The sequence below is a fragment of the Mycteria americana genome, chromosome 16 (genome assembly GCF_035582795.1).
Source record: "Mycteria americana isolate JAX WOST 10 ecotype Jacksonville Zoo and Gardens chromosome 16, USCA_MyAme_1.0, whole genome shotgun sequence".
NCBI lineage: Eukaryota > Metazoa > Chordata > Aves > Ciconiiformes > Ciconiidae > Mycteria > Mycteria americana.
In genome coordinates this window covers 11,043,547-11,070,105 of record NC_134380.1, presented here as the reverse complement: position 1 = coordinate 11,070,105, position 26,559 = coordinate 11,043,547, and the positions used below count along the sequence as shown (strand labels likewise).

Genomic DNA, 26,559 nt, shown 5'->3' with positions numbered 1-26,559 from the left:
TTGCTTTTTACTGCATTTATATAGCAGGCACAAAATCCAGATTACACCTGCTTACATGTTTCTAGTTAGTCTAGGAAATAAATGGAATAAATTAGAATAATACAATAATTATTTTTAAATCCTTTTTATCTAACCTTTAATCTAACAGAAGCATTTGATCATTCGAAGGGGAGGTGGGTAAGAAAGAAGTCACATGTATGAAAATAGATGTAGCATACAAATCCTTTTTTATAGTCTACAAACCTACAGAGACAAAACTTCTGCTAACTTGAATCAAAACCAGTGAGAAATGCTAGAAACTGTCCTTCAATACAAACATATATCTGCGTAGTATATACTGAAGGGCTGTACTTCAATGAATTTTATCCTGGGGAAAAAAGCCTTTGTTGGACTGGCTGCCAGGACACTGTTCTCTCCCCAGACAGAACAACTGCATTGCACTCTCAAAAATATTTCTCAGCCCAACAGTATTCATGTACACTTTTGCACAGATGCATGAAATTTGAATACTGCAAGAGACATTTGCTGTCATGACATATTATAAAAAAAAAAAACAAAAAAACCTTACAGTTGACTTTATCTGTTCCAAATAATCTTCCTCCATTTTGCTAAGACGAGCATTGGTGTCCTCAAGCAGGTCCTGCATATCTTCTGTGTGCTTCTTCCGAATATTAAACTTCTCCTTCTCCATCTCAGCCACAGTATTGTGAAGCTGCATCACAAAAATAATACCAAATAATAAATGGCATATAAAACTAGCGTTTATAAGTATGGTATTTTTATAGCATATAAACAGAATAACTGAGAAGCACAGGCCACATTTCTGTCCTCTGTAACAACGCTAGATCATCGTCTCACTAAATAGGTCTACTATGACTCTATAAAGCAGTAATTCAGAAGTCATTTTAAAATGTATAGAGGGTGTAACTTATCCGTACAGAATACTAAAACACACACATATTTTTGCCATTCTCTGCTGTCCTATTTGCTTACATATTTAAACTGAACGCCAATGACTGTTGCACAAAGTTAATGAATTTCTATTAGCGAAACACTAATACTCCTCCAGATACTTACACTGCCAGTTTATCTGCCTCGCAATTTGTAAGAAGCTGGAGAGCCTTGACTATCTACTTGTCTAATAAAAGGATTATTTATGTCATTACTAACCCTTGATTTATATTCTAAACACCAGTAGCCTCCCTTTCTAGTCAAGCAGCCTCAAATCTAAATTTTCTATCGATACAATAGTAAAGAACACTGTCGTGTCAAATTAGCATACAAAACTTGTATGGTGTATTGGCTGTATAACAGCTATTACGTCTTTCTCAAGTTTCTAACAAATCCATTTCACGGCTGAAGGAGAAAGCTGCAATATATGAAATAAAAGCATCATTCTAAACACACTGCTAAACTCAGGGTAATTTGCACAAGTATAGATTTTTCTCTCCAACATATAGACTAGCAAAATCATGGAGGTGTCTGTGAATCTGGACCGTTATTTAACAGACTTCAACAGCGTGCAGTATCTTAACATAAAATTTTTCATCCAAAAGATAAGGATGCTAACAAATTATAAGTATCATGTATATACTGTGGCGTTCAGAAGATTTGCTGAATTTGAGATCCCTTTAAAAATAATCTGGGAAAATAAATAAATGATTATTTAATCTCTAGGTGCATAAGATATAAATAAAACCAAAAATTCTGGGAATGTCTCTACCTCCTGTACAACAGACTATAGTAATATTTGTGTTATTGTCAGCAACGTCTATTCAAATAACCTGCATCTATTCAAAGGAAAAAATACACAGAAGGAAGTAGTATATAAAGTTATAAAAATATTGTACTGTTAACTTTCACTATATTTCCGCCGTGCTTCCCACTATCCACATTTTTCCATAAGATACATGCTCCGATTTCACGTCTATTAAGTTAAAATTAATATTAGTATTTTAATTTGCCTTCTTGTTTGCACACTGGCATCACTGATGACAGTTACAGCTGTAGAAACAGCACTTGCTAGGTAACTGCAAAAAGTGGGATGACCTCGGGCTGAAAATAATGCTTCTCTAAAACAAAACACCCACCTCACATTGAAGCCTCAAGGTCTTAAGAACAAAGGACAAGATTTATGATTTATCTCTTACAAGACAAGAATTAAAACCAACATCACTTCCAGATGCAGGGCTGCAGAAAAATTAAATTAAACAGCATACTTCATCGACGAAGGGAGGTGGTTTTGCCCTTTTTGTGACCCTCCCGCTCCTGAGAGGGGTAAGCTAGACAAATCCTGACAATAATCTGGGCAAAGGTGAAGCTGTCTTGCAATAAACACGCTTTTCTCTCTGCTTTGCTGCTGTCTTGAGTCCAACAATAAATAAAAATACATTGAAGAATTCATGACCCAATGCAAAAATAATAGTTCAAAGGAATCCCCGTGGCAGCAGGTAGCAGCAGGTTTGCCGAGATTAAAATTCCATGTCAGGTCAACCAGAAATAAGCACCCCCCTAATACACCCAGGGACTGGCCAAGAGGGCCAGATGAGCCCCAGGAACAGAGGGCCCTGCTGGGCAGGGCGGCTGGGGTGGGTGTACGGGCGGGGGGGGGTGCAAGCATCAGCAAAAAGCATCTTGCAAGATTACTCCAGAAAAAAAGAAAGTCAGCACAAGAAAAAAAAAATATCACTAAAAAGTAACATATTCCTTATATTTATTTTTTTTTTAAATGACAAAATTTATTATCCCAGACACAGACTGTAGGAGTCTTTCAAAGAAAGCAAGTATTATTCATTACCCTCTTCTCCCACTCGTTGTTCAAAGAATCATTGCTTTGCTCACACATCTTCTTTAACTCCACAATCTGCTTCTCTTTTGCTTCTCTGATGACTTGTGACTCACGAACAAGGGTCTGAACTGTCAAAAAAGGGAAAACAACCAACCATTCAAGAGATACCTTTGGGATTTTTCAGTGTTGGCAACAGATGCAATCAGATTACATCAGTTTTCCAATTAACCTGGCTTTCTGATGTTTTTTTGGCTCTTAAAAATACTTAACGCATGTGCTTCTTTAAAATTTAGCACTTAGCTTCTGTGTCACTAAAATATTACAAGGTGTTCTCTCTTCTCTACTTTATTTACAAAATATTTCATAGGGAGTTTTGCTTACTGAAGCAGTAAATATACATCAACAAAATTCTGTAACCTAAAGAAAGCAGGCATTTTTAACCTGATTTTATGTGCATCCATAGGAGAAAAGGTTCTTGTGAAGGTTGAATGCCCAAGATATACAAGGAAATTAAGTTCCCCAACTTACATTGCAAGTGATTGCATCACGAATTCACAGTCTGACAAATTTTGTGGGAAACAAAGCAGGTACATATTCACTTTTCAGAAGTGACTGATGATTTTACACAAGAGTGTAGGTGACTCGAACACAACCCATTACAGGTGAGCGCAACCACCAGCCCACCAAGAGAAGTCCCAGATCCCTTGCTGGACAATTTACTTTGCCAAGGAGCAGGAAACAACAGAACTCTCTCCTTTTTTGTACGTTGGTTACCAAACTTGTGTATTATTTTACATTGTGGTTTAGTCCACAGTGTAAATGGACTCCAAGGAATTCTAAAAGAAACTAACATTCAAAAACTGCTGACAAGCCACACTCAGGCCAACTTTTGTACTTATGACATATTCAAGACTACTACTGATGGTTGAAATCTCTTGCCGCAATAGTCCTAAATAAATAATACGTTGTGGCTTCATTAAAATATACTGAATATAAAAATAAATTAACCTTGAGGCAGAGATTCCAAAAAGTTTGAAATAAGTGGTCAAAATATTCTGGTATCATCAAAGAAATTTTTTTTGGTGACTGTCATAAAATCTGTAAGTATTAAATATGACAAGATTGCACTGTCTCTTGGAAAATTTGGTTTGGAAACTGGACAGCAAAGACAACCAGACAAGCCTCTCAAAATCTAAAGGAAAAATTAGGTCAAGACCTGCAAATGAAGAGGAAAGGGACATCTGCACCTAGAAGGAACATGTAAGCCCACAGCCACAAGAAGGATGCAGTACAATACCACCACACAAAACCCAACAACTCTGAATATAAAAATCACCTTTTTTCTCCAGTTTTCTAATCATCTCCTCAGCTTCATTTTGTTTGTTTTTGTAGAGGGACTTCAATACCTCTATTTCATCATTCTTTCTATCCAAAATCTGTAGGGAAAATCCACAATACTTTCACAAAAGTCCAAAAAACCAATACTGCACAAAATAATATACACCGACCTCTGTCAAAGGAGCTGCCTTCAAGAAGTACTTAGGTTGTGCAGGACTAAGTGATTAAATCTAAGTAATTAAATCTAAGTAATTTTCACAGCTAAGGCTGCCAAGTCATAAACAAAGGACTGATTTAGATAAATGTAGGCAGCAGAGTAGATTAAAAAGGAGTTTCATGTTTTAGGGGTGTCTTTTTGTTTTCTTTTAAACTTGGGCAAATCCAATGTTGCTTTTGTCGAGTTTGGACGTTTCATGGTGCTACTACTGCAGATAGAAAGGATTTGTTTGCCTTTTCATATTTATGTTGCCTAATACTATTTAAAAACATCTAAAATTCTCAACAGGTTTAAGAAATACTTACATCATTGGTGAACTTCATTACACTCTTGTACTTCACCAATTACAATGCTTTGCAGGTACTCCAAGAAACAATGGGTTGGAATAGAGCAAGTACATGAGGTGTGACTACATTTACATTTCTGTACACGCTGATTTTGGAAAAAAATGCTTGAATATTTGCACACTTTGAGATAGTAGTTTAATTTAAACTTTGTGTTTAAGATAAACATTAAAGTCACAGAAATTTTACAACAGGGCCCCAAATCTCTCATCAAACAGAAGCTTTCATCTTAAAACAATATTACTCCATCTGCATTAAATGTTTTGTGTCTTTAAAGATTAACACGACACTATTTAACCTTTTCTAAAATATCCAACGTTATTAAACAACTTCAAAAGACAGAATTCTAACAGTTAGAAAAGGATGACAACTCAAGGGATGAGAAAGCATTTAAACTATTTCTTATTCTCACAAAGCTGTTTCCTTTAGACTCAGCTTCGCTAGCTAGTTATGCTTGCAGACTTTGAGAACAGATGAGCCAAATATGCACCTGACCAAATATTAACATCCTCTCAGGAGGCTTTGATGTGCCATAGTGTTGTGTCAACGAACTTCCTCCAAGTCCCTGACTCAGTCTTAAGAAACAAAACAGAGGTACTCAGTAACGCAAAGCTTACGGTAGGATAAGTCATCACAATCACGACGCCGAGCGTTTAACTGCCATTACGTTCCTGGGATCCGAGTGCTTCAGAAGGCACTTGGGACCTTGCAGAATTTGACCCCACATGTTTAAAACATGGTATTAAGAGTAACAGTATGGTCTTTGATAGTCTTTTTGTAATCTTCCCAAAAGTGGTGTTATGCAACACAATAAAGACAAATCCGAGTTAACCCAAAGGAAGTATATCTGGTGTCATTTTATTGCTGTGAAGAATTAAAAGCCACATATAGCTTTAACAGTGCAATAACATAAATAACGACCTGTTTATTGACCAGCCTGTGCTTTAAGACACAGTGTCAAAACAGAGACATGAGAACAAGCACTATTGCTGTATTAGTAGGAATATATGTGATATACTTGCAGATTTTCCTACTGTTATTTTCTGCATTTTGTCCATAAAAATTTAATTAAGTAATTTTGTTCACATTTTTCTGTAATGCAAGTGCTTTCCCACTAAAAGAGAAATCATGAGTTTATGATTTCATCAGCATATGAATCCACAGAAGCTGTTAGGCTGGTAGAATAGGTTGTCTTGTTCAAACAAACAGATCACCTTGTATTTTCATCTGCTTTCTGCAACCGTTTTTCCCTTCCTAAGTTTATGTATCACAGAATATTCTGCATTCCTATCAGCTTATGCAAACTGTTACCTACAATCTTACTTTAAAGGAACGTTAATTGCAATTGTGAAGAAGTTAAAGTACAACTGCAAATTGTTATAATCAGATTCTCTATTATTTTGTTTTATATACGGTCTTTGGAAAAAAATACAAACACTTCTTACCTTTTGAACATCAGTATCATGCTTCTGCTGTAATTTAAGTTTTTCTTCATGAAATCTACCTTCTGCTATTTTCATTTTCATGTCCAGCTTTAAAAGCAAAATAGAACAGATATAGAACTTAATTAAAATAAAGAATAAATTACACTAATGACCTTTGCATAACTTTTAAATTATTCATTTATGTCTTTGAGAAGGCAATGGGAAGTCACTAACAAATAATTGCTATGAAAAAAAATCTATATTCAGTTTCTCAGGATTTTCATATTTGTTTGATAAAACTGTGACAAAAGATCTCAACCTAAAATATTTATTTAGAAAATTAATTTGCAAGATGTTTTAGTTGGCAATAAAAACAACTGCTACTGCCCAGAAAAAGCTATCATGCTTTATTTAAATAAACACTTAAGAACCAAACTTTTAATATTTCTGTTAATATACCAAGTATGGTAAACTTGCTTTTATTCTTTAGGCAGGTGTTACATTTATACAAAGAATGTCCTTTAGCCCAGATGCATGTTTATTTTTGTTTGTTTTCTATTATTCACAGATTTCACATTATAAACACATTTCCTTTTAAAGGTTACTTATAATGGGATTAAGGATATTACTGCTGAATTTGATTGCTAAAATACATTTCCTGTTTCTGCTTGTGTTTGTTCAAAGCAGTGTATTTGAACCGCTCCGACACAATAACACATGGCCACTTCTCACTTACAGTCTAAGTTTTCATCTTTAAAGTATTTTTAAATCTCTGGCATATTTTCACTATGCCATTAAAGATTGTCTTCAAGACTCTGCAAATATGATAAGTATTTTGCATTTCTCAGAGTTTTCTAAAAAACAAAAATGACACCTCAAGTTCAGATTCAGGCTATTCCACTTCTACATTTAATAATTTCTACTGTTCAGAAAGCAAAGTGGACAGAAAAACCTTCCCCAGAGTGACAGATCCCAGCGACTCCCCTTGCTTTAGAAAGGGCAGACCAAAATCATTGGAGTGTGAGTACCAACATCTGTCTATCTCGAAGACATCTGTAAGCAGTCTGTTGCCAACAGAAAAATTTGTATTTGCCTTTTGGATATTCTAAGAGCCCACGGTGCTGAGGTCCACCCGCCTTGGAGCTGGACACTGGACTCCCATCACCATCCAGCTATTTTCGGTTCTCAAATTTTTGCTTCGCTCAACTAAGAACCTGACTTCTAATACTCTCCACTGACAAACTCTAAAGGAACCAACAAGCATTATTCATTCTGCCTTTATTTTTATTCCTTTGACTTATCAAAAGTAGTCATTCAAGCATTAATCTTTAACATATACAAACAATAAACACACTGCAAATTATTAATTTCTTTTATACGATTACTTTGTGTTATATATTTGTTTATTGTGACTTGAAAACATGAGCTACAAAAATCCAAGTCAACTCCAAAATGCAAAATGCTGTGCAGTAAATATAGAAGACTCCTCAAGAACTGAAAACAGAAGAAGCAAAAGCAGCAAATTCTTTTGATTTCTGGACTCCACATCCACCAATACCCAAAGTCTATGCCTGCTTATTACACTGCATATAAAGAGGCTACCTATCTCCCAAGACGAAATAGGTACATAGTCTTATGCAAATTACCAGGGGAAAAAAGTTAGATTGACAATTAATCCAAAGAAAACAGATAGTATTCTCAGCTGTCAGCCATGTCTTTTATCATCCAAAAATAAGCATCAGGATAAAAATGCATGTTCTATTCATGAAAGATACGCATATGTATATATAAAAAGAAATATATGCATATATGCCTCCAACAAAGTGACATTATAGAAGAAAATCTTAGTACCAGGTGATAAATAAGTGTTGATTTCAAAAAAAAGAGCACAGTAATCCGCTTCCAGATAGACAGTTTGTGAACATTCCATAAATAAATATGAAGGTCTTGTAAAAACACAAATACTAGAAACTAAACATGAAAGAGACTCCAACCTACTTGAATTACATTAAAAGCTTATGAATTACTGATGTATAGCTATTGCACTCACATAGCTATTAAATCCACACAAACACATTACATTTAAAACTCATTAATAAAGTGAGAATGTCGTGGCTGATGTAAATGAATCCTTGGCGGTTTGCATCAGCTGAGATCTGGTCCATGTTTTATTATTCTGTAGGTTGAAAGAACATAAAAATAAATCCAACTCAAAAATTTGTCTTGTATTAAATATGGACATATATATTTTCAAGTGATGGCGATTGTTCTCAGCCACATGGCTCTTTTCCCACAGGTTGACAGCAGAGATCCCTGTACTTGAAGTTGGCTCCCACTTCTTGTCATTAATCTTCCACTTCACACCATTCTTGCACTTGCACTAGTTCTCATCACTTTTAGTTCATTAATTCATTGCACTACTTCCAGTAGAACAGATGTCCTTAAAGTTTCACAGATTTTGGGACTACTTTCCAAAAAGGATTGGCAGCTTCATCTCAGGAGAGCTAGTTGCAACCAAACAACAAATATTTGAAAAATGTGTCTGTCCAAGATACAGAAGTCAGCTCTTAATGAAGGCAAGCACTGTAGTAACAAAATAAATTAGTTTTCTTTGCATACTAAAAAAAAAAAAAAAAAAAAAATTAAAAAAACCTCTTACTTGAAAAATCCCAAAGACCAACTACTCCTCATCAGTTGAGGACTGAAAAGGTGATACCCTCAAAAACACTCAAGGTCCTCAACTTCTATAAACTTAATGAAATTCTGAAGTTTCAGCACCCCAGACATTTTCCTGCCTTGTGTGCTTCGTCCACAACTTACATGATTTTGTCCCTTCAGGACCTACTACATAAATAAATGTGAGGAGCCCCATATTAAAGTGTTTGCAATTCAATAGTTGATGGGCACATGGAGTTTTCAGCTAGTCTTCAGAGGAAAGCTGTATTTGTAGTGAGTAACTAGTAAAAAATAAAATAAACTAAAAAATCTCCAACAACATTTAAATTTTATAACGCTCCATAGTTCCAAGACACACATGTATCTTCCTCACAACTTCTGGAAGTGTTAATTTGAGAATTTGCTGTAAAAATAAAGATATATTGCTTTAAAAATCCTACACTTACAATTTCTTCTGTGGAAAACTGCTGGAACAGCCAGAAAGCATAAGGACAACAAAACAGTCTTCTAGCAAAGCTCGGAGTACTGGTTTCATTTATAACTCTGCTTTTTGACCCACCCTTTGTGTAAGGCAGGCTTCCAATCTCACCGCATATGTAGATAAAAAAAAAAATTGACTCATGTAAACACATTTTAAAAAGTGATCTCATTAAGGCTTGGGTTGCAGCAAATGGGCTCATCACTTCACAACTGGGAGTGAAACTTCTCTCCTTCCATTTCAAAGTTTAAACATGTTATTAAATACTAATTTCAATAAAGGAATATCTTTCAAATTAAAACCATACCAAACTGAGTCAACCGTATACCTGTAGTTAGCACACGTCAAACCTCATTTGCTAAGTTAGTCTCAGCTTCCTGTGCAATAACGCTTTACTTTATCTCTTAAACACATATTGAGAAACAAAATATCCTACAACAGTATCGAAGACCTTCGTAAGTTTTAGAGAAAACAGATAAAAACAACTTAGCAGTCATTCACCTTGTTAGGAGCAATTAACTGCGCTCATGCTCATCAGTTTTAATACCTTTTATTACCAGTTAAGAGGCAATAGAAAACACGAAATTTATGGCATGTTAGCATTCAGACAAAAAAAAAAAAAAAAAGAAAGTGTAGATATTTAGCTATAGTTGAGAAGTTTGCAACTATGTATGAAATGCAGCCACTGCTGTTGCCTGAACATCATTCCTTTGGATTTCTGTCATTGTTTATTCTCCTTACAAAGAGTATGAGGCAATTAAACCCTAAGGCCATGTAAACACCACTGATGTCAAACATCTGTGCTGTCCCTGTTATTTAAAGCCATGGAGGGTGGTATCAACAGAACTGCTTTTATGTGCCTAGTCACACTTTCTTCCTAATTTAAAAAAAAAAAAAAAAAAACAAAAACAAAACAAAACAAAAAAAACCCAAAAAATCACCACTAAACTCAGCAAATAGTTACCTGAAAATGGGGTTTTGTCGTATCACTGTCCTATATTTTCATAGCACAGGTTAGGTGCTATGAAAATTTAAATAACAACTGTCAAACTTAAACCGATAGTCTAATCTGCAACTGTCAAAGCTTTGGCAAAAAAAAAAGGTGGTATCTCAGTTTTTCCATGATAGAAGACAACCATTCATCTTGTCACCATTTACAAAAATTTGTAGAAATATTTAAATACCTGATTTAAAAGTAAATCAATAAGTAGACTAACAATAATAATCCGAGATAGCTTTGAACTACTGATCACTGTTCACTTGTCTTCATTACAGGGATCACCCTTAGGCCAGAGGTGGCATCGTGAAGGTTTAACATCCATCAGAGATTTTTTTTTTTTTTTTTGGATATTTGACAAAACAGTACTTGTTTGCTTGCCAGATTTTTTTCCAAGTCTATGAATATATGGGGGAGGGAGGGAGGAAGTGAGGAAGGGGGAGAAGGATGTAAACAATAAATGAGAACTTCAAAGTAAGAACTAACAATGTAGAACAATGCCTTGTATATCTTACAATATACGACAAAACTTTTTTGTCTTGGTGTTATGCAGCTGCTAAAAGAAATCAGTGCACAATACAAAGCTTTGATATTTTCATAGAAGAAAAAGGTTTCTTAAGGAAAAAACAAACATACAGAAACCCCAAACCTACAACAACAACAAACAGCTAGAACTTTCTACCGAATCATGTTTACTCAATTTTCACATCCAGGGTTAAGAAAATAAATTTTGATAATTTATACAGTGTTTTAAACTATATAGGCAGGCAATACTGTACTTGCAAAACATTCAAAATTTATTACACATAAAGACATGCTGACTTCAGACAAAAGTAATTTGGAATAGTGTATCTCACATCATAATTAACAAGCTATCTTTTTTCATTGTGTTATTTCTGTATCTTATATTGTACCCTCAAACATTTTTAAGATTAGCTTTGAGGTATATTAATACTTTTAACATTTAGAGCTATTTAAAGAGTCGGAATAACCACCTAAATATCCAAAAGAAAATCAATGGCGTGAAAAAAGGAAACAAATTCATACTGTATAATAATTTATTTGAACAGAAATTTCTACAGTAAATATAAAATGTAATCATATTGGAACTAATCTTCCAGTTTCAAAACTGAACTGCTGAAAAACTTGTGCGGAGTTTACAGTATGTGGAAAAAATACTGTTCACTTCCAACTTCATTGCTTTCAGATGTCTGTGACCAGCACACTTGTCACAATATATAACTTAATATTGCATCTTACATTCAATGAGCAGCTTCTACCCACTTGCTCAAACAATTCTGAAGATCAGTATCTATTCTTGAAGTGCTTTTAACTGAAGAGAGAAATGCATTATAGTATGAAAAGAAGGCGGGAAACGTAAAATATGTAAGGTGCATACAGAAATACACCTCATCTGTCACACACTGATGAATGTGGTGATCACATTCCCTTCTCATGGCAACCAAGAGTTGGAAAATCTTCACAACTAAAACAGGCAAAGTACATTAGGAGAGAAGACTCACTGATGTTCTGGGTTTATAGCAAAGTGAAATGTGCATATCATGACCAAAGTATCAAATATGACCAAAGGTCTAAAAGCACAAACAGATTTGATTTCCTTGCAAGTGCAGATGAAATTTGAGGAGCACATTGTACAGGAGAGGTTAGTGATCTTTACTCAAAGTCTAAAAGACAGGCAAGAGGAAAAGTTATTTTCCAGAAGAGTTAAATAAGACCCTCAAGCCTGTGTTGCTTGCTTAAACTACTTAAAATAAACCTTTCTGAGAGATAACAGGTGAAAAAGTCTCAAGATTTGAACAAAACACAAGACGGACCTGATGTGGATGACCTCATGTGTACAGTTCACCATAAATTCCAGGAGGGCTAAAACCAGGAGAACGTTTAAGCTGTGCCAAGGTAAAGCAAAGTAGGTCCACAGACAAGCTTGCAGCCCTACCAAAATTCCTTACAAACAAATAAGCAAGCTATAAGGATGAAGGTTTTGTTGAGAAAAAAATAAAATACATTGTTGAGAAGTTTGCTTTTCTTCACAGGTTAAGATTTCAAGAGGAGTTCCAGGTACAGAAGCAGTACCTGCTGCATCTCCCTGAGGTTCAGCTTGGTTCCCTTGATAAATGGGATTCTATACAATAAAGAAGGACTACTTTGAGTCTTTGACATAAAGAATTTTTCTGATATGCAACAGAGATTCTTTTAAGTATCACGGCTCATTGTTTCTCACTGTTTCAGATGCAGACGTTTCCCAAAAATGTCCTGGGAGGGGCAGAGGGAATGGTGGTGTGTAGTTTTGCCACCTAGCTGGTTTTACTTGATTGAAATTTCCAAGCCTGTATCAGACTTTAAGAACAAATCCTATAAATTAAAGGAAGTCATAAATAATATTTTTTCTAGTGGAACATGACACACAATAAAAGCAGGTTTTCCATCTGGGATTCACATTAACGTTGGGCTTTTTTCCTGATGTTTGTGCTCATCCTCTGAGTGTAACACAGAAATCTTCCAAATAAAAAAAAGTTATAACTACATTTTGAAACATTAGATCATTAACCACTCCAAATTCTGTATTGACTATCCTCAATACTTTTATCCGATGCAATGCCTAAAGTGAAATAAATGTCTTGCAAAGTCTCTGTTGCAAAGAGCTTACAGTCTGGACAAACCAGAGACAGACTGAAAGAAAAGCAGTATCGAACAAGTGAAACATGCAAGCCAGAAGTTAGAATGTAAAAAGATCCTTTCTAAACATGGCATTTTGCCCAGATTCAAAGGTCCCTCCACAAAAGTCTATGTTTATGATCTGGACTATATTATTTGACCTAACAAACATTTATACTTCTCTCTACATATCTAGCCTTCTTTGTATCTTTACTCTTTAAAAACACTACAACTGCTACTTCCAGTTATAATATTTTTACAGATTACTCTTTGAAGAGAAACTAGATATTCACTTAAGTAAAAAATTAATATGGCATCGCCCCATTTTTATAGCCAGTAAAAATGAAAGGCTTTGTCCTAAATCAAATCATACCAGTTTTCCCCCGTCAAGAAAAGTCTGACTTTTTAAATGACACTGAACATTAATACTGTTTGCTGTAAAACATTTGCTGTATACAGAAAAAAATAATTGAATGGACAATTGTTCTTATTCATATGTAAATGTCATTAGTCTCTTTCAAGAGAGAACAAAGTATTTTTCATAGATTTCCAAGTTGGGGGTGGTGGGAATAGGGAGAAAAGCGTACAGCTTTGTATCCCAACAACTGTAATAACTTGAAATGGTATTTTTACTCTAAAGGATGTTTTATATAGCTAAAAAACATAACATGCATATTAGCACTACAGCACATCATATTACTTAACAGCTTTATTTGGTGTGGCAAGTGTCCCACTTCCATACGTAACAAATATGTCTGCCACTAGCGGTAGAGACTCTGACATCAGAAAGTACCAAAAAAAGTTCAAAATATGGTTAGAAATTGTGAAAGCTTATACATGGTAATGACTTACTAGATGCAATTTCCTAAAAGACAGCTCGAAAATGCAACAAACTGTATCTTCAACTGCCAGCACTGAAAATTGAACCCAGTGGAACCTTGTGAACATGCAGAAATCATACTGATTTCAAAGGGAGTTAGTAAAATCTGAGTATAACATAGTAGATACTACTTGAAAACTTCATATAATTCTGCATAGTGCCGAGTCCAGTGAAGTAAATGAGTCTGTAGACACTGAGTCAACAACACGTACTTTTTCTCCCCAGTGTTACTCCTTTTTTTTAATGTTGTATCTCAGCAGCTACTGAACTTTTTACACTCATTTCAAGATCTCCTAAAACAGTCATTAAAACTGTACTCCTACCTTCATTTCACGAGTGCAACATGTAGCAATAAGTGTATAGTACCTACTTTTTCTAGTCAGTCTTTTCTCCCTTAAAAACCAGGATCTATACATGTAAAAAAAAAAAAAAACAAAACCAAACTTTCTTCTTCTGGTTTTTTGTTTTGTTTTGTTTTTTTTAAAAGACACACACACTTTGAGGCAGAGATTAATCATGCAGCAAAAGATTAATTCCCAGCTGCTTGGCAACCATCTGGACATTCTACTGGTTAAAACACTAGTTTGAATTGCTAACCTACCACTTTGATCTTTCTCAATGACTCCAGCACATATGTGCAATAATTAAAGACATAGTTCACAAACTATTGCAAAAGAAATAAATAAATAACTGTACATGTACATATATATCTCCATGACCAGACCAATTAGGATCAGGAATTATAAATCACAAGTGAGTTTATGAAAACATGTCTCATCCTGACATACACTGTATGTCTCACACCAGTCTAGCAATAAAATAAGGTTTGGGGTTTATTACATTACATTCTGAAGTTATCAAAGCAAGACAGGATGCGATTTCCTCACACGGAAGACAATGGACAACTTGCATATGTTTTTAGGAACAGGACATCAATCAGCCAGGAATCACGTTAACAGAAGAAGATTGCTGCATTTTTAAACATGAACTAACAGCTTACTATTCAGAATGATAACTTGGGGGTGAGAATCAGTTTACAACTGAATTCTCAGTCTAAATCAGACACTGCATTCGAAATAAGCATCAGGTTTGTGGATAAAGGAAAAAATTCAAATGAACTAGAGAATATTCAAAGTCACAATACACACCACTTGGAATAATTTTAAGGGGAAATAAAACAGTATTTTCAGAACCAAGTTGTCACAACAAAAAAGTTATGGAAAAGTGAAAATCAAGATGAAAGCAATAATTATGTCTTATCTGCCTTTTTTGCATTTTCTTGCCCCTTCTTAATGGGCCACATTTGCATGAACAGAATTCAACATGCATTCCTACATTTTAACAAGAATAGTCACCAGAATTAAAAACCCTAAACAATGTTTACCCCTTGGAAAACAGCAAGAAGTTTATGAGCAGAAGGATGACTTGGACAGTTCTGGATGAAAAGGACAACAGAAGAAGGGGAACAGCAAAGGAAGAGACATGGATGTAAAGAACAGAGGGATCACAAGAAAAAAAATTCCAACACACAAAGCTCCAGTTATTGTAAGATTCACATTTTGGGCCCACCTACAGATGTCTTTGCATCTCAAATCCTTTCAGAAAGTCCATCAGAAAACACCCTCCTATTATCAGTAAATACCTCTGAGCTTAAAAAGCGTAAACAGGATCACCAGTCCCGTGACATGCCTAAGTAGGCTCCTTTAGCTGTATTCAGCTCTCCCAATTCCATACACACATGTATCTATATCCATCGACCAAGTAGATTTAAACTCGAGACATACGTACACATGAGCACACAAACACTTTTATTTCATTACAATACACAAGAGAACAATACTGATATATTTTGTTACCATTCTTGGAAGATATGAACAAAATATCTGTTTTCAATGAGGAAAAGATATCAAATCCATGATGTAGCTAAAAGCACAACACTGTTAATTTGAGATTGGTAAAAGCTTATTTTAATTACAAGAGTCCTTCTTTTAGAATACTGTCTCCATATCAGTTTTATTTATTGCTTTTAATTTGGCATGCATTAAATGTTTAATTCATGTATTTAAATACTTTGCCATAGAACAGAGCAATTAAGAGGAAGAAATCAAAACCAAAAGGATAACGCTCACTGATCACCATCTCCTAACTGCAGGGACACATATTTTTATCTTCAAGTGGGGTTTTTAGTTTTTGGGTTGTTTTTTTTTTCCTAAAACCCCATCTCTTTTCTATGGTAGCACCAGCAAGTGTTATTCACTCTCCCTCCTAAGTTCTACAACTTACTTTCCTTCCTGCGTTCTCTTTCCTCTACATCCTACATATGTTCCCTTTTGGGGAAAATCTACATCACAGCCCTTATGCAACTCTCTCCATTTCAAGTTATAATCTCTTGCCAGATAAGCAAGAAGCACAGTAAATCTGCTGCTTTCAACACCTTAAATTCAGAACACTTTTAGCCAGACCAAGACTTAACTATAACATCATCACTGCAGCATGCTGATTTTATCTTAATGTAAATACATCACTAGAGCCCAGCACTTTTGGTGCAGTAAAACTATATACATGGCTTGATGATCTTTATAAACAAAATTTGTGTCATGCAACAAACGGGAGTGCTCATTCATAAAAAAAACAGAGAAAAATATAAATTAAGATTACAAAGATAAAGGTTCTAAATAGCTTTTTAAAAAAGGCTGCATCTTAAATATGTAATTCTTGAATACATTAAAAAAACCCCTCTCTTCCTTTTCATCTTACTTCCGGTCCTCAACCCATGAAAATGCATTTTCAGGGGAAAAAAAAAGATGTCTTTTCCCCATTCTCTACACTCTAAGTTATCTTTCACTATCCAGCTCATCTCCCCTTTTCCCTGGGCACCTACTCTCTCTTCCTCAGTCCTCATTCCACATGACAAATTGGTGGAAATTATCCTGCAGGTATTCTGTATCCTCTTGAAAATTCACCCATTGCCTTCCCCAGAACTACTCCTCCCTCCAGTTACACTGCACTAACTACTAGTCCAGCTGATTGTAGGAAAGACAACCGTTTCTGCCGGACTGCTTTAGCATACAAGAAGCTGGAAAAGCACCCGTGCTCCAGTGTCCGAAGACTTTATCACTGGATTTCCAAAATTCAAAACAGAAAAGTGACAGGAGCACAGTGATAAAGTCAACAAAAACATTGAAAACACTCGATGTTCTCAGTTAACCCAGATAGATGAAGCTTCATAATACAGTTATTGCACAAAGCATCGAGCTTGTCAGTTTACCTAAAAAAAAAATATTTAAGAGTTGGTATATAGCTCAGTATAAATTTACTCCTGATGTTAATTATAACTTTCAATTTAAAAAGAATAAAAAGATAAAATTATTTCCAATATTCTTGCCTCAAATTTGTTTAGGTTTCATTTGCTGAGTCTAGATAAATAAATATTTTTGCTTACAGAAATAAAACAGAAGGAAATTGAGAAAAATGCTAAGAAAACCTAAGACTGACAAAATGAAAAATTAGGAGACGGAACTTCTTTAAAGAAACATTAGAACTTCTTTAAAGGATACATCAGATAAACTAGTTGTTTGAGAAAGGTTAACAAAGCATCAATATTTTATTGACACAGCTAAATTTGTTTTTTAATTCCAGAAGAATTTCAAACCCATATCTTAGCAGTGGTATTGGTTCTGTTTTTCTGAAAAATCACAAATAAGAACTTTTTCTTTCCCCGCCTCCTCTGCTCCCTGGAGTATTGGGTGGCACTCAGGATGACCAAAGGTGAAGTTCAAAGGGAGGCTTTTTCCTATTTATCAAGATGACCCAGTCATACCATCTGTTCTGTTTCGCTGTACTGCTGAAAACCAATATATTCCTGTTTCGTTGCATCTTCCTCGCTTGAACCCCTGATTTTTCAGTAATGACTGTTTCCCAAATGGTTTAATCCATGTCAGAAGTATTTGGGGAAAATATGACTAAAACCCACTGCCTGATGATATTCACATTTTCACAAATCTGTGATGTGGTTATCATTGAAAATGGCCATGTGTTTAGCATTACAGAGTCAAAACAGGTGCAGGAATGGTTTATGAACAAAGGTCTAAAGGTTAAAAGCAAAAAACCGCAGTTATCCTATTTTATGTTCTCCCATTCTACTACAAAGAGGTTGAAAACAGTTAAAGGTTTACCAAAACTCTTTCGTACAGCACTATTTTTCTGTTAATATGTTTACATTCTATAAATGAAAAGGCTTTATTCTTAATTGAGCTTCACAAACAAAATAACATGAAAACACATTTAAGTTTTCTACTTAATAGCACACACATGGTGATTGTGAAATACTGCCTATAACCTTCCCAGTTTAAACTAGCCCACAGTCGAGTACCATTAGCAAAAAGCACTGGATTTCTACTGTGTGGTTTAGAGGATTTTTCCACTGAACTAGCAAAGTATTCGTTGAGTATTTTATGTAGCTACTTGGCATGCATTCCCATTTACATAATTTGAAAATATTATTTAAATGACAACATTGTGCTTTCAATTTATTTATTTTTTGGTCTATTTTCACATCTTATGAAATCTTGCCTTGCCTCATCCTGAGGCAATGGTGGTTTGAATATTGTCAATACAAAAGAACAGTCCGTATTAGACCAGAGCAGAGAAAGTGGAAGGCACATGTATTGTGCAACTGCCGTATCAGGCTGCTTGTTTAAGCATCAAATTTGACTGCCAGCTATCAACATAAAGCAGACTTTCATATCCATTACTTTATTAACAATAGAAGTATCTGCAAACCAAATTTACCTTCCCCTGTATCTCAGTAAAGAGGTCTTCCGAAGCGTCCTTGAAAGGACAGTTCTAATTTGTAAGTGTCCTTACAACACACCATGTAAAAGGAAGGATGATTTCATGGTTTGCAGATGATGCCCCTTCCTTTCCAACTCCTACACATTTGGAGTCCTGTGTAGGTCTAAGTACTTGTGGATAGCTAGGGAACTGTGTACATATGCCTCCATTTTCCAAGAGCATCTGGCTCAAAACAGAAATTTGAAGGGCAAAAGGGAAAGGAGTGTTGGGGGTTTTTGGGGGGTTGGTTTTTTTGTTTGTTTGTTTAGGTTCCCCCTTCCTCCCCGCAATCATTTTCCTAATATATGTTGAATTTCCTTTCCTGAAGTCTGGTCCACCAGACCACTGATTCATTGACTTTCAAAAAAAAAAAAGTGTATGTGGTTTCAGAAGAATCTGAAATATCTGTGTGCTAAACATAGTATATTTGAGTTTTATCTCATGACTGATGTCTTAAACTGAATAGTTTGTGACAAAAATATCACAGGCATACAACTTCCTTAAACTATGAAAAGGTAAAAATGTCCACAAAACTTTACTTTTGTACACGTTCAAAACAAAATAACATGGTATGAGAGAATTAGATAGGCAAGCTTTAATCTCACCAATTAACAATGTTCAAAAGAAATAATACAAAACCCTATATGAATAAAAGAGGATTGGAGCTAGATGAGGCAAATATAGAAATACTGTAGGTCCTAATAGAAATAAGGTCTAGATCTGCAGATTTTTAAAAGGTATATAGAAAGTAAACAAAAATCCTCACTAAATCAAGGGTTCCATTGCTTCTGTTGAAAGGTAGTTTGGAAAATTCCTAGAATTCAAACTCTTCTACACTAAAAATTCCTTCAAAGGAACAGTAAATGTGTTCAGAAAGTCTTTTTTATTCCCCAAGTAATTGGAAAATACATTAAGTATTTAATGAAAAGCCCTGTCACTTCAGCAAAAATTCTCTTACATGAGATTTTCTGCTATAACAAACCGCTTTGTGAATACCCAATTTCCAAAGAAAATGACCTAACTTGCTAATTTGGGTGCAATTTTCTTTTTCTAAAAAGACTAAAAAGAATCTTACCTCTTTTTCATGCATTCGAAATAGTGCCTGTTCATCACAAAAAGTGCTACTTTTTCCTAGGCCAATTTTGGGTGTCATCTATTGAATGAGAAAAAGTTCAAAACAACTTATTAAGTTCAAAGCAGTAACCCCAAGTAAAATCAATCCTAATCAGAGATGAAAAATATTAAGCATGTTTGTTCACCCTTATAAAATACCGAGGGAATATAAATACCTACCAAAGACACTGGCATCGGTTTTTCCCGCAAATATCTTGGATTTTCTAACTGAAAAAGAACAAGTTCGAGAAAAAGTAATCATGTCAGCAATGTCTTATTATTTCTTACAAACAGTAAGAAATATCTCCAAATATTCAAAAAGAGTTTGCAGTGATGACTTTGGGTACATACTTTGAGAGGTAATCTGCATCAGTGAGGGTACACTTAACACAGTAACTCTATCACTCGAAAGAACAATAGAACAGATTTAAGCGTGCCTTCAGACGTACACACCAGTTCAAGAACTGCTTTCCACTAGAAAATTTGATTATCTATTAAAACATAGTTAATCTGCTAATCATCAAAACAGCACCGTCTCTAGATACACCACTGTAACCTAGAAGTTACACACAAAATTAATTTTCCTGTGCATAATTCTTTCTCCTTTACAACATTTCAACGATTCTTGAGAAAAGCACTCAGCAGAATGCAAAGGTCTAATAATATACTGCCATCTTTTACAAGTTATAGAAATAGAAAGTCTTCCTAAGAGATTATTTTGTTGGACATGACCTTCTCAGCAAGTTTTAAAATTTTAGCGTTTCCTAATGCAAATGGATCAGAAATTGCACTTTTTTTCCAAACCCCTATGGTTATATAAATTCCACCAATGCATGTTTTAAAAGAATCTGGCAGCTAAATACATAGCTTATACAAAAGATTTCCAACTTTATTGGATAAACTTTCATTTAAATCAGTGTAAAGCTAAAATAAATTTACAGATTACAATTATTTTAATCTAGTGTTTTCGAAAAACTACAGTTGAGTGCATTGAAACTATATCCACATACGTAAGTCATAGAGACAAAATATAAGGAAATAATTCATTAGCAGTACTGTATAATTAAAGCAGCTCTTTCAATCATTATTTTTAAGAACTGAACACAAAACATTGTTCACAACCCACTTCCTCTATCAGACAGCTATATCTTTTTCATTTTCTCAGACGATGAGGCTCAAACATCACATCACAGAGAATGCGTAACACCCAAGAAAAGCTTTCAAGGGTATAATCTTGTAAAATGTGGCAGTGAGATTTGGAATACAAATGTGATTGCAATACACATCTTACAACATTTAGACTTTTTTTTTCCCCCAAAAAAAGATTAAATTGATCTATGAGGCATGGCAAATATATCAAATGCTTGCACTTTCTCCAGTATTATTAAATAAATTTGTGTGTTGAATTTATCAGTGAAAAAGAGGCTTAATCCCTCTGAAATTTCAATTTGATACAGTATTATTCATTTCCTATCCTAAAAAGTTATGTAGGATTTCTATATGCTGTTGAAGAGTTGTCATATTTCACCCAGAAGTAGTTGTAGATATTAGCAGGTTTAAAACATACATTCAATTTCAATGAATAGTATTACCTGGTATTTGAATACCATAGCTGAAAGTATATAAAAACAATCATTTAACAATTAACCTATTTCTCTTTATTCTCAATGAGTTTACTAAAACAGATACATTAAGCTTTCTTTCATATATAGCATCCTGGGTTGTTTTTATTTTGAGATTTTTTTGGTGTGGTCTTTTTTTTTTTTTAATGCCATAATGATTGGCATGCAAAAAACATGGGTAGACATTAGTGAATAAAGAAATCCTGTATGCACCTACTGCAAAAAAAAAATTTATTAATTTTGGACACAGAAGAGGAGATTGGTGAGGAGAGGAATACGGGAGTGAGAACATCACATGGGGCATTAACCACAGAAGACAGATAAGAGGGAGGTGGGAATCAAGAGAGAGTCAGAAATAAAAGGTACAGAAATTCTAAACCAGGAAAATTTAGGAGAATTTTCTTTGTCCTACACATTTGTACCTGGCAATAGTATTTTCTATCTAAAATTCTCTAATTTAACTAGTATTCTACTCTTCCTTGTAGTCCATTTCGCCTGCTTCCCCACCCGTCCCACACGCCTAACCATCACCCGCAGAGATTCCCAGGACTGGAGGCGGCTTGCCAAAAGGTCGAGGCCGACCCCTGGCCTGGCTCCCCAGAAAACTGAGCAGCAGACAACACCGAAAGCCTTCACCAATACCTGGGGGAACCTGAAGAAGGCTAAGGCTGCAGAACCTAATTTCAAAGGCTTAATTATTTTCAAAAGCTCGCGCTCTCGCGCAAAATGAATCCAATCACCCTTTACTTTTGCTTTTTTAAAGCTAAAAATTGTAAATATTTACAATTAATTCAAATACTTTATCTGACCATGAAATTAAACTGTTTACAGTCTTCATTTCGAAACCAACCTAAAAAGCTAAGGTAGATCCTACTTGTTCATGAGAAAGAAGGAAAATGTGTCTCTAATACTTTGTATGGCCTCAGTCTTGCATTTTTTGATTTTGTAACAGCAGCCATATGTGCTTTGAAGTTAAATGTTCCCACTTTGTTACTTGTTGTGGGTTATATCCACTTAAACTGATCTGTAAACATTTAATGTCTCAACATTCGTTCTTTTCATGCTGGTCTTCTGCAAAACTTCTTGTTCTCAAAATTACACCACATTAAAGAGGGAATATCACAATAAAGAATGCCCAAAAAAGAAAAAAGCTTGTATTTATGAGAAACATGCAAATTTAAAAATAATAAGCAAAAGGTCAAAGACAAACCAAAATGCATATGTATGAAACTGAAGGACTGTCATGAGAAGAACAGTAAATCACATGCTTTAAGAGTATGAACCAAATAAACGTCATCATGAAAGACATCTTTATTTGAACTAGAATTGAACTCTAATTTGTAAATACCACTTCTTAACAAAAATGGCATTTTGAATTTCTTTGTAGAAAAGATTTTGGATTCTCCCATTCTCTTAGGCACTCAGACAACAAACCATGTTTCAATTTGTGAGGACTGGCATGGTCACCTTCTAGTACTTCAGACCTCATAAACCAGAGTCGGGAAGGCTTTGGATTATCAGATGCCCATTAAGAGATTCCCATTACTTAACAGAAATAATCTACTTTATGAAAATGTACTTATTCTCCTAAATTGAAAACTGCATGGCAGAAATCTGCATAAAAGACACCGATTCCGAAACTGAATTTGAGGCAAATTAGCCATTATTTTTAACTTTACTATTTTCAATGTCTATATAAAGTGGTCAAAACTAAACATTTTTAAAGTACACAATTTTAAAGCTACCAATGCAAGCCATGATTGAAGCATTGCTAGGAGAAGTAAACCGAGCTGAAATGGTTTCCCCCAAAAGCAAGAACAGTGCAGAAAAAAGCACAACTTTGAGCACGAAGTACTTCCACAAGACTCATCCTCAGGACATCAACTACATTTCACCCCTCAGGCTGAAAACAGCATACAGGCTCTGTATCTGTCATAGTCCCGAAACCAAAGCTTCTACTCTTTCCACACAGTAAATACCACCACGACAACAACGTTAGTGTTATGCTTTCATTCTACCCCTTCCAAAGGCACATTTTGTTCTTTGGAAGGTATTTATCAAGGTATACTGATCATCAATAACGCAAAACTGCAGCTTCTTACAGTTCAGTAACGGAGTCAGAAGGTATGTTGTATATATTAAGATTCAGAAAAAAAAACACCCAAACAAGCCACATTTGTTGCACATTCCCCCTTAAGCTTCTTCAAAGACAAAATGTGACTGTTTTCAAAACAAGGATGGAAAAAACACACATGAAAGAGTTAAGAACACTTCAGATTTTGAAACGGTAAACAACTAAACTGAACCTTGCCCTAAGTTCTTACTTTAATCTAACAAACGCAGCCAGCCAGCATGTTCCCTACAGAAATAACTGCTGAGTAGCTTCAGGAAATTTGAGTAAGGACATTCTTATCTAACATCATAATTTGTAGGGAAGTTCACTTTAATGCTGCTTCTGCAGTCTTAGTGGAAGGACATTAAAGCACATGAAGATTGTTTGTCAGCATGGAAGTTGAATTTATTTTTTGAAGTCACAACACCACTTGGAGTTCACTGTGGGAAAGTTTTTACAGTGTTGCTGCCCTCCAACACCACAACATATACAGTAGGTATGTTTACAGTAAGCAGACAGACTAAGAAACCAAACAAAAGATAATCAAATGGTTTGTACAGAAACAGTTGAGCTTAACTAGACTGGAAAGACACAGGCAGATGTGAGCCAAGTACACAAAACAGGCATAACATACACTGTTGCTGTAGCCACCCAAGAATTCTCTACGCTTGCATCTACTTTAACCCTGTGTTATACATAATTTCTCCAAGAAAGGAGAACATAATGCAAGCCACTGACCACAGAATTTCTTTGGTCTAAGTCCTCTTAAACCTTTATTAGGCAATAACATTTCCCATGATAAATTCCGGGCAAGACCTGAGTGTCCAGGTTCTTTGTACTAAAGATCTCCCATCGCTTCTGCTAAAAGCTAAAGAGTTAATTCTTGTCCTGGCTGAATTCCAATGATGAAAAATTATGTTCTCCCTGATTAAAAAACCCTTTGCTATTTCCCCAGGGTACAATCTCTTTGTATGCTTTCTACCTAAAACGAAGTGCTGAATTTCCTGGCGTGTTTAAAAGAGTTGCTTTGTCACACCTAGAATTGGCTACAATTCAGTGACAAATGAAACTGTATCAGAAGCATCATTAAAAAATATATATATAGGCAGGTCAGGTAAGAATACGCAGTGGTTTAATTCATTGTTGTTCCTTTACAGAAATTTTACGTCAAAAAATTGTGTTTGTCTACAATCTAGAAAGCTTAGCAACTACAAGAGGAATAAAGAAAAAAAAAAGTAAGTTTAATTCTGTTATCCAGCAAGCTTCTTTTCCTGATGCTCCATATATTTCACAATATTTAATTATTTTGAGACATAACTAAAGGGAAGGTGAGGATGTTCCATCTATGAAGTGTACTAAGTTAGCAACAACATGTAGTTTATTAACAGTTGTTAATAAATATGATAGCTGAGGAATTTTTATCATTAGAAAGTTCAAAGTAACAACATGACCAAAGATTACTTGCATTTGCCTAAACTCCTGGCTCTGAAATTTTTCCCTTCAAACAGCAATACAAAAGGAATTCTTCTTTTCTACATTGCAAATGCAACTTCAAGGCATGAACACTTAATAAGGGATAGTCCCTACATCAGTTTAGATAAGAGTCAATAAGGGCTAAGAAAAACACATTCTTATAATGTATTTTAAATTAGCTTATATTAGTATTCCATGTATGAAAGGCAAATTTATCACCATCAAAACTCAACTTCCTTTTAAACATTTACCCATGCATGACTAGAATCTAAAGAACTTGAACAATAAAACAATTGAGAGACAATCAGGAATGCTGCAAGGCAAATGGAAACATTCTTTTATTACTCATGAGAAGCAACAATATTAGCAAAGTAATGCAAGTGTCTTACGTCTTGTGTAGAAAATGTTATTACTACTAATAACAAATATATCTGAAGCCTCCATATTACAGTCTATTAAGCTTTGACCTCTCTGCTTAGTAGAGAAATAATTTTATTATTTCCCAAAACTTTTCACAACATTTTTTATCATAATAATAAAAAAAACTCAGCCACAGATGTAAGCATATAATAAAAAGTGAAAACACATTCAATATGTGACCTTAAAAATACATGACCTTTGAAGAAGAAGAAATTTAGAATATATCAAAGAAGTAGAAGCCCAAAGGATAAGGGTAAAAATAAATTAACAGTTTATAACTGGTCATCATAATCAAGACAAGCCTATACTGGAACAGTGAAGGCTTAGCAGCAACTCACAGCTGGAAGATGCTAAGCTTTTCTCACCTTTATGCAGAACACCTATCTAGATATTTGCAGATTCCTGAATAAAAGCATATTCTCCATATGTACTTGCTTGAAATAAGAATAGCTTCCTAAAATGTCAGGGATTCTTACTGAGAAAAATCCTTGTGTAAGGACTTGTCCAAAATTCCCAGGATCAGATCTGTCCCCATCACTGCAAGAAAAGTGTACAGAAGCAGACATTCTTTGCCAGACCAGCAACCCTGATTCACCATTTCTTCCTTGACACACAAGTAAAACTCAAAAAAAAACCCAAGGAAATTTTGAAAAGCGTTTTAAAAAACAACTGTTCTTTATATTAGGCAGTTCAAAGTGAAAGCCATTCTGTATTTCCTTTCCTAACTTTCCCCCACTACTGAAGTATTCTTTTGGGTCAAGGGTCTTCTGTATCTGAGGTGGGATTGCTTGTAAACTAAGTTTCTCAAATGGTCTGCAAACGTGGCTAGCAATTAAAAGATAGCTAGATGCTCCTATGGCAATGTAAATGCTTACAATTAATCGCAGTAACATCTCACACTCAAACCTTACAGATTCTGAAGTGCTGCCATCATTTAGTAAGCATTTTTTTTTTCCATTTTTAATAATTACATATTCTTTAAGTATGAAACTCTACCTAAAACTTCCTGACCCTTTAAGAACCCATTGGAGGTTGCGGTCCATAGCAGGGAAACACTGTTCGACAGCAACCACTTACAGACCTCTCTTTTACAACCTCAAATCCTCTTTGTCAGGTAACTCCCAAGAAGTCTTATCAGGCAATCAAAGTCTCTCACTAGCGACTTGT

At 34.9% G+C, this 26,559-nt stretch overlaps 1 protein-coding gene across 5 annotated transcripts in view; it reads right to left on the bottom strand.

Moving 5' to 3' along the window:
- The window catches only part of CEP112 (centrosomal protein 112), a 175,446-nt gene that overhangs the window by 132,637 nt on the left and 16,250 nt on the right, over positions 1-26,559 (bottom strand). For all 5 annotated transcript variants that reach the window (XM_075519264.1, XM_075519266.1, XM_075519263.1 and 2 more), the window contains 6 exons: positions 19,945-19,992; positions 19,727-19,804; positions 6,133-6,219; positions 4,125-4,224; positions 2,798-2,916; positions 569-712 (listed from right to left, as the gene is read on the bottom strand). In XM_075519264.1, the coding sequence (XP_075375379.1) occupies positions 569-712; positions 2,798-2,916; positions 4,125-4,224; positions 6,133-6,219; positions 19,727-19,804; positions 19,945-19,992 (576 nt within the window). The remainder of the gene's footprint in view (positions 1-568; positions 713-2,797; positions 2,917-4,124; positions 4,225-6,132; positions 6,220-19,726; positions 19,805-19,944; positions 19,993-26,559) is intronic.